The sequence below is a fragment of the Octodon degus genome, unplaced genomic scaffold (genome assembly GCF_000260255.1).
Source record: "Octodon degus isolate 3935 unplaced genomic scaffold, OctDeg1.0 scaffold00021, whole genome shotgun sequence".
Lineage (NCBI taxonomy): Eukaryota > Metazoa > Chordata > Mammalia > Rodentia > Octodontidae > Octodon > Octodon degus.
In genome coordinates, this window is record NW_004524597.1 from 15,441,154 (window position 1) to 15,450,089 (window position 8,936).

The window sequence follows — 8,936 nt, forward strand, 5'->3', positions numbered from 1 at the left end:
GAGTGGGTAGCAGCTTGGTCCTTGCCTGTCCCGTCCCTATCCCGAATGCTTATGCTTCTGTGCTTGCAGTGCAGGCCTTTGAGCTGGCTGCGAGGCTGGGTGATGCCTCCGGCTCCTCTGAAGCCCCTGGAAGTGTTGTCTGTCCAGGCATGGGCAGCAGGCTAGGTACACTTGGCCATCACTGAGTTCCAGCAAGAGTGGGCAGAGGGAGCTGTGTGCAGGGCACTTGGGCCAGGGAGACCTCCTAGCCCCTTACCTAAGCCACCTGACCCACAGCCACTGCTGGGCCTCTGGCTGAGTCCACTCTGATTCCTCAGATGGCCACCAGGTGGGAGCACAGACCTGTGGCAAAGGAGAGGGCTGGGCCACCTTGCAGATGGCTTTGGGGCACAGCTGGGGCTCTCTCACAGAAGGAGGGGTTAGGGCCACCAGGCAGCTGTGAGCTGAGTGCACTGGCATCTTCATGGGTGTGAACAGCTCTGTGCCTGGAAGGTGCAGGTGGGCAGCTCCGTGTGCAGAGATATTGTGCACACCTGTGCGTGCATGGACCTGAGTGCAGATGAAGTCCCTTCTCCTCTCCAGACAGCAGACCTGGGGGGCTAAGAAAGGACAGCTTGCTCCTGGGACTTGACGCTTTCTAGGGTAGAGGTGGCTCGAGGGCTTCGACCTGAGGACCTGGGCGCCTTGTGCCCTGAGGTTGTGCTCAGGTGGTCTGGGGCTTGTCCCACTCTTGCTCGCTGCAGGAACCTGTAGCTGTATTCTTTGCAGTAGTTTGGGATCTTGTTGCTCTTCATGGTGTCTTGGAGCAGGAAAGAGCAACATAGATTGAGTGTCCCAGTTGGAGGTCTCAGATAGGGAGAGGACCACTGTCCTGGGCTTGTGTCTGGCTCAAGACACTAGGGAGCCCTTGCTGGCTCTGTGGTTACCTCTTGGCATCCTGGCTCTGTGCACTCTCCTCCAGTGGGGCCTCTCCTGCTTTCCACATGCTCCCTCTCACGTCACAGCTCCTCTTTGCTTCTCCTTAAAGGCCTGCTAAGCAGACATTTGTCAGGGTCACTTCTGAGCTTACTGCTGCGAAGGCCAGTATCAACTCCAAGTCTCCTTTTGCTTGGTCTTCATTGTGCTGAAGAGCTGGGGCCCTCCCTGTCCTGTAAGGGCTCCTTCTCCTCCCCAGCTCTAGAACTGCTGTTCTGGTTTCTTCCTGAACCACTCTCTGTGCCTCCCTGGTAGGCTCTCTGACTTCTCAGTGTCGGCTGCCCCAGGAGCCACATGCTCCCATTTGAATTCCCCCTGCCTTGGTAGCTCATCCAGGCTTGGGGTTTTCAAATGACCACTCTTGGTTAGAACCAAATCCTGTGTTTATCATTTCTCTCTTCCCATCAGAAGCAAGCTTCTCAGTGACAGAGACTTTTCAGAGTTGGGTTAACTGAAGTATAACTTATATGCAGTTTAATTCATCTTTTCAGTGCTTGGTTCTGTGAGTTTTTTCCCCCCCTGCACTTAGAACAGGGTCTACAGGGTCTCACTACATAGATCAGACTCATAATGATTCTCCTATTTTCAGCCTTCCAAGTGCTGGGATAATAGGCATGTACCACCACACCCAGTCTCAATTGCTGTCTCAGTGCACCCTGTGGGTGGGGCTGGCATGGCACGCAGGGCATTGAACCCTGGCCCCTGTGCTCTGCCTAAGCAGGTGCTTTAGTCCACTGAGCTATCAGGCCGGCCCTAGCTATAAGTTTTTGACAAAAGTAACCAGCTGTGCCACCACCTCCACAATCAATTACAGGATAGTTGCTATCAGTTGTGAAAAGTTTCTGAGCCCCTCCATGATCAGCCCCCGCTCCAAGTCCCACATCTGGCAGCTCCTGATCTGTGTTGTGTCCTGATAACTCTGTCTTTTCCAAAAAGTCATGTAAATAGAATTGTGCAGGATGTAACCTTTGAATGAGCCTCTCTCTTGCTCCACCATGCATTTGAAGATTTGGACATCTTGTCACATTTTTCTGCAGCTTCTTCCTTTATTTTACCATAGAATGCACTGGTTTGTTTATTTGTTCCTAGAGTGAAAATTGTCCCAGGTGTCCCAGGACTGAGGTGTTCTATGAGGCTCAGCTCTTGCAAGGCAGAACTCAGGATGACCAGTTACTTTGATTTCTCAGCTGAAGGACATTTGTCTCCATTTTTTGGGGGTGTGGGTGGAGTTGCGTATTTACTCAGTATAACCAATAACACAGAGGTTCAGTGAGAGCATGCATTTTCTTTTGTTTTTTAATTAAAAATCTTTTATTTATTTATGTATTTGATAGAGGGTCTCTCTATGCAGCTCAGACTCGTAGTGATCCTCCTGTCTCAGCCTCCCCAATGCTGGGATTATAGGCATGTGCCACCACGCCTGGCGTCGGTGGCCAGCACAGCGCACCTGGGGTTCTGGGGCCAGCATGGTATGCAGTGCTGGTGACTGAACCCGGGTCCTTGTGCTTGCCAGGCAGGCCTTTAGACCACCAAGCTATCTGCCCAGCCCAAGAGCACATATATTCCATTTCTTTTGGTTAAGTCTCTGGCGTGGTGTTGGGTGTTGAGTAAGAAGCTGCCAGGCTGTGTGAAGAGTCACGGAACCATCTTGCACCCTTGCCAGGACAGTCTGAGAATTCCTTTGCTCCACATCTTCTCCAGAACCTGATAGTGACTGACAATTTTTAAGCATGTACAAGGGTATCTCCTTGTGGTTGGCAGAGATTTCCTATATGCATTTTGCATAGTGTTGGGCCTGCTGCATTGCAGAACCTCAGTGGGGTTTGCTAAAGGAAGAAAACCAAGAGGAGGAAGTGGATGTGTCTGTCACTGCCTATGCCTAGGATATGCACCAGTCCCATCTGCTGTGGCCTGTTTAGTGACAGACATCACTAGTCAATTGCTGCATTTTATCCAGCTGTCTCATTTCAGGGAGGCGCTGGGATGTGATCTGAGTGATAAGATGAAGTTCAGGGGCTGATGGGACTGCAGGTTAAGCCTGTAACTAACTTACCCAGGCTCAGGGAAGATCATAGTTTGTCCAGGGACTCACACTGAGCCAGTGGTAGGACTAGACCTGCGGGTGAGGCTCTGCCTGGTGAAGCGCTGACAATGCTCTGACAAGGTCAGAGGAGGGTGGGGGTGGGATACAGGGACCATGCCTTGGGGTAGGGCACCGTCTTCAGTACACTCCAGTGGTGGCTGGACAGGAAGACTTATGACTGCCATCTTTCTGCAGGTGCCCAAGGGCCACCGGGATGGCCTGCCCGCCCACATCAGCTCCCTGGCCCAGCAGGCTTACTGGGCAATGCTGAGCCAGCGCAGAGACCAGAGCATCATAGCTTTGGGTCGGAGTGGCGCTGGGAAGACCACCTGCTGTGAGCAGGTCCTGGAGCACCTGGTGGGAATGGCAGGCAGCGTGGATGGCAGGGTGTCAGGTACGGAGGTCTCTGGGGGATATGTAGGAAGGGGAGAGATGTATTTCCTCCACCCTGCATTTACTGAGCCCAGATACGTGCAGACCCTATGCCTGGCACTTAGCAGGGCCACTGTCTAACCCACCAGGCAGCTTTGCTGGAGTTAGATAAAGGTGCCCCCTTCTCAAGATGTTGACAGAACAGTCATACATTGGCATTTTCAGGACCAAATGCTTGACTACCTTCTGCTGGGAAACCATCCTAATAAGTGCCCAAATCTGGGACAGTAGGATGTGACCAGTGCACCTGTTGGATGTGGTGTTTGTGTGCAGTGTACAACCTGTTGAACTGTACTGAGAACCCACCACACAAGGACAGGCAGGCAGAGCCTATGCGCAGCAGAGCGGAGAGAGAGCTGTACATCTGTACAGAGTCAAAGGTTGTGCAGAAAGTGCTGGCACAGCTGCTTAGAGAGGAGGCCCAGGAGGCATGCGGAGGGGTGCATGGGCTCTCGTGAGGTCTGAGCTGGGCATAGAAAGAGCACAATTAATCATGGTAGTAATAATTGCCATATTAATAGCACTCAGAATAAGTACTTGCAGAAGATGTGTGTTGCTGGGCCCTGATCCAAGTGCATGGACTCACTAATTATTTCAGACAGGCCTATAAGGTAGATATTACTCCATGAACATTACAGAGGAGGGCACTGAGATCAGAGAGGTGAGCTATCCTGCTCAAGGGCACACAGGGAACCTGCCAGAGAGCTGAGAGTCCCCACTCAGGCAGTCTGGCTCCCCAGTGTAACCACTGGGCCACTGTTCTCACTTTTTTTATTGTTGCCCCATCAGGAGCCTTTATTGATATTTGCCCCCCAAACAGTTCCCCCACTATGAGATGTTCATGCCATAGATAAACCTCAGATCCACATGTGTAGTCTGTCTATCTACATTTTATTGAATCATTTATTGTTCATGACATCCAGGCAAGGGAGACAGTCTCGTTGTCCCCATGTTACCACTGGGTCATGTGAGGCACAGGAAGGTTAGTTAGTCATCCTCAAAGTGTAGTTCTGCTGTGTGTTTGAAAGCAGGAGTTCAGATGGGCTCTATCTAGACACCCAATACAGTGCAGAGTGGGCACTCGGGATCCTTGTGGAGAGAATGCAGGGCTGTTCTGGCCTGCTGCTAGGCTGCGGGTCCTGCAGGTGAGTTTGAAGTGCTAATGGTTGCTCTCCCAGGCTCCCAGGGCATCCCTGTTACTGTGGCTGTGATGTTCCCCTTCTGGACAGAGCCTTGCTGCCCCTGCGCTTGGCTTGCAATGGAGGGTGACAGCAGCAACTGGTGTCCAGCAAAGTAGGTGTGGTTAAGAGCAGAGTTGGGGGACAGAAGGGAGCCCAAGTGGAGCAGAGGACGGGCCTGGCCAGGGCTGAAGCCAGGGGGGAAGGTAGTCCTGTGTGAGCTGTGACACCCACTCCACCCCACTTAGTGGAGAAGATCCGGGCCACCTTCACCATCCTCCGGGCCTTCGGCTCCGCATGCACGGGCCACAGCTGCAGTGCCACCCGGCTGGCCATGGTGATGTCACTAGATTTCAACGCCACTGGCCGAGTAACAGCTGCACAGCTCCAGGTGAGTATTCTGGGAAGACACATGGGGCCCTTGGGCTGCTTGGCCCCAAACTTCCAGCTGGAATCTGGGGTGTGCTAGTAATGGTCATGGTACCCCTAGCCATACCCACCTGCTCCACACGCTGCTACCTTGTTCTCCATGGTAGCCTGTTCACACACAGGCAGCCCCACTTGTTTGCACCACAGCCTCTTGCAGAGAAGAAACGTTCATGGGTAAATATGTAAGTCAGCCACTCACGAGCTAGAATTAATCAGTTACCGAGCCGCCCTCTGCAGCATCCTTGAGTGACAGACACTTCACCTGCCTGTCCCATCTCCAAACACACCACAGCCCTTCCCTCCTCGCACACGTTCTGTTAGCAGAAAGTAGGATTAGGTCAGGAGATGGATGTTTGTGGGCCGAGCTGGGGTGGCAGCCTGGCTCTTGAGAACCTTGTTGGGGCTGTGCGTCTCCGCTGTGCAGGTCTCACATCACGCCTGTGGGAGGCACTGCTCGGGTGGAGGTTCTGGGGGCTTCTGCTCTGAGACATGTGGGAGGGAGGCCCCATCCAATCGCTGTTGTCCTGTGGTCCTCAAATTAGACAGAGTCCATGACACTGGCAGACTTCCTGGGTGACCTCTGTATTAGTGACGCACAGGGCAGATGAATCCCGATATGAAGGCTGCCAGTGGAGTTGGGCCTGACAGGAGTCCTCATTGTGCAGGCCGGGAGGGTCTCAGGTGAGGCCTCAGAGCTCACAGTGTTGTCCCTCTGCAGACCATGCTCCTGGAGAAGAGCAGAGTAGCGTGGCAGCCAGAAGGGGAGGGCACCTTCCCTGTTTTCTCCCAGATGCTGGCTGGTTTAGACCCGGATCTCAGGTGAGTGAGTCCCAGGATGGGCAGGACAGCAGAAGACAGGGGGAAGATGGCACCCGATTGTTTTCACCCAGAGCTGAGATGCTGGGGAACTCAGAGGCGGAAGGTGGCCTTCCATCCCAGCTGCCCGGGGTGCACACTGCTCATGGACGCTGACCTTGGTCTCACACTGCCATTCTAAGTCTCATTGTCTTCCACAGTAGAGGGGAAACGATACCTGGGACAGACCCGACTCCACAGAAGCTAGGGTGTGGACATACTGGTACAGAGCCCCTTATGGGAAGAACCTCATGTCTTCTAAAACTTTCTGAACTTTGTGGGTGCCTCAGACAGAAGAAGAGCTGGAGGAACAGTGAGCAGGGTGGCCAGGCCTTCTTGTCCTTGAGGGCTTCCTGAAAGAGGTGGCCTGGAAGGTTGTCTCTGCCCCTCCTGACTCTGCAGGGATCCTTGGATGTGTGGCTTTCTCTACTGAGCCTCAGTTTCCTCCTTTATCATCCACATCAGCTGGAATCGAGGAAGGGTCCAGGGGAGGAGAAAGCTGCCTTTCTCATGTGCGGGGCGACGATTTGCAGGACACCCCTCTCTTCCTCTTGGTGCTCCACATCCTGTGGCATTTGGTCCTGAGCCCAGGGTTATACTGGAGGGAACCACTGTACCCTCCAGTACAGAGAGAGGGAAGTTCAGAGTGGCAGCTCCCACTTTTCAGAACTGAGTGATGAGGGACTGAGGCAGTGTCTTCCGAGTCTGTGCAACCCACAGAAGGAAGCACTCATCCTGGGTGATAGAACACAGTGGGAGGACACAGGCTCTGGGCCCAGGCTGTGGATTTGTATCCTGGCTCCTCTGCTTGCTGGCTGTGTGATCTTGGACTAGTGATCTCACTTTTCTGGGCCTTCCTCTGCTCATCTGTAGACGCTGTGTGATGCTGTCTACCTCAGAGGGCTGGTGGGGCCAAAGTGTGAATAGGCAGTGATGCTGAGCCAGGCGCCTCAGCGTTACATGCTTTGTGTGTATTTGTGGCTATTTGGGGAGGATTTTTATCCCATCATCCTCTGGTCCCAACCAGGTACACCTTGGGAAGGACTGCCTTCAGTCAGAGTGATGCATGTTTGACCCTGGCTTTGCCACAGTGGGGCCTCTCCGGGCCTCTGCTTCTTGCTCTATGGTTCTGGTCCTTACTTTGAGCATTGAAATGTTCTCCACAGCAGGGCAGTGGGTACTCTGGGTGGCCTACATTTGGGATGTGAAATGGGATGGCACAGTGTGACTCAGGAGAATTTGGAACCCATCACTTGATTCTTGTCCTTTGGTTTCTCCTTTATTCCATTTTTGTGCCTGGTTTGGGCTTTTGTTCCTTCACTTGCTGTGCTGGGGTGGACTGGTCTGTCTTCTTCACTGGGTTGACTCTGAGAGCTCTGAATTAGGGACCTGTTATTTTTCTCTGCCTCCTGGTCACTACCCAGCATGGCAGTCAGCACCCAGTACATAGACACTTCTCTGTTATTTACTAAATTGATCTTCCAGTGAGTAGAGGGGCCACAAGGCAAAGTGAGTGCAGACTCTGCAGATAGCGTAGTTAGTGTGGCAAGGCAAGGGGGAGATGGTTTCACAGATGGGACACAGAATGCCCAGAGAGTACTGCCTGGTCTGCTGAGCATGCTACGAGGGCTTCTGGTGTGTGTGTGTGTGTGTGTGTGTGTGTGTGTGTGTGTGTGTGTAGGGCATCACTGTGCTCCAATGCTGCTTCACAGCCTTCAGGCCCAGGGAGGGGCAGCTTCAGGTTTGCAGGACCACACGGGGCCAGGTTCTAGGAGGCTAGTTCTTGACTTTGTGTTGCTGTCTGTGAAGCTGCAGGTGAGGAGCTAAGGCCCAGGGCCTCCCTCTTGGCATCGTAAGGTGGGGATAAGATTGGACCATTGAGCCAGGCTTGGTGGTACATGCCTGCAATCCCGGTACTCTGGGAAGCTGAGGCAGGAAGATTGCAGATTCAAACCCAGGTTGGAGCAGTTTAGCAGCTTAGGAGATCTTATCTCAAAATTAAAACAATCCCACCCCTCAAAAAACCCCCAACTTTTTAAGCAAGGCTAGGATGGAACTCAGTGGTAGAGGACCCAGTGTTTAATCTCTAGTTCTATTGAGTGGGGACTGGGAGCAGTCATGTAGGGTGGCATCTGGCAAGGCTCCATTCATGATGCCGACTGTCCTCTGGGATCCATGTGCATGGCCACTCAGCCAATGACCTGGAGTTGGGCCTACTGTCCTGATCTGACACTCCACTGTCTTTTCTGGGGTGTCCTCAGACAGAGCTGGAGGGCCATGTCCTGGAAGAACCGCTGGGGCTGCCTGGAATTCTGTGTGGAGTCCAGCACTACGGGAAGCCCCATCCTGTAGGAAGTATCTGGGCAGCCCCCTCTGACCCCAGTCTCTTCTCCACCTGCAGGACGGAGCTGTACCTGTACCAGATGGCTGACAGCAGCTCTTTTGGCATGGGCGTGTGGTCTAAGGTAAGAGGGTGCTCTGCAGGGCAGGGTATACATCTGTGTTCCTGGCAGGTGTGGGGGTGCTGGAGGGTCCTCTGCGCCACTCATCTGTTTTCTCACTGGCACTGGCAAAGGCTGGTCATATGGCAGAGGCTGTGGCTGCCCTTGCAGGGCCTGGGCTGCTGAGAGAGTGAGAAAGGGAACTGAGAGGTGATACGCACAGAAGTGAAAGATTGTCTGACATCAGATTGTGTCTGCTTAATCCCTGTCTCTTACACATACTAGATACAGGACCTGAGGTGTGGAATTTAACCTCTCTGAACTGCTGTTTCTTCTTCTTCTTCTTCTTCTTCTTCTTCTTCTTCTTCTTCTTCTTCTTCTTCTTCTTCTTCTTCTTCTTCTTCTTCTTCAACAAAAATCTTTATATATTTATGTATTTGGTATAGGGTCTCACTACCGAGCTCGGACTTGTAGTGGTCCTCCTGTGTCAGCCTCCCCAGCGCTGGGATTACAGGCATACACCACTTTACCCAGTCAGTCTCC

The 8,936-nt window shown here is 52.9% G+C and overlaps 1 protein-coding gene across 3 annotated transcripts in view; it reads left to right on the plus strand.

Moving 5' to 3' along the window:
- Positions 1-8,936, plus strand: part of Myo18b (myosin XVIIIB) — a 279,250-nt gene that overhangs the window by 22,712 nt on the left and 247,602 nt on the right. For all 3 annotated transcript variants that reach the window (XM_023711848.1, XM_023711846.1, XM_023711845.1), the window contains 4 exons: positions 3,254-3,452; positions 4,917-5,059; positions 5,816-5,916; positions 8,354-8,417. In XM_023711848.1, coding sequence (XP_023567616.1) covers positions 3,254-3,452; positions 4,917-5,059; positions 5,816-5,916; positions 8,354-8,417 — 507 coding nt within the window. The remainder of the gene's footprint in view (positions 1-3,253; positions 3,453-4,916; positions 5,060-5,815; positions 5,917-8,353; positions 8,418-8,936) is intronic.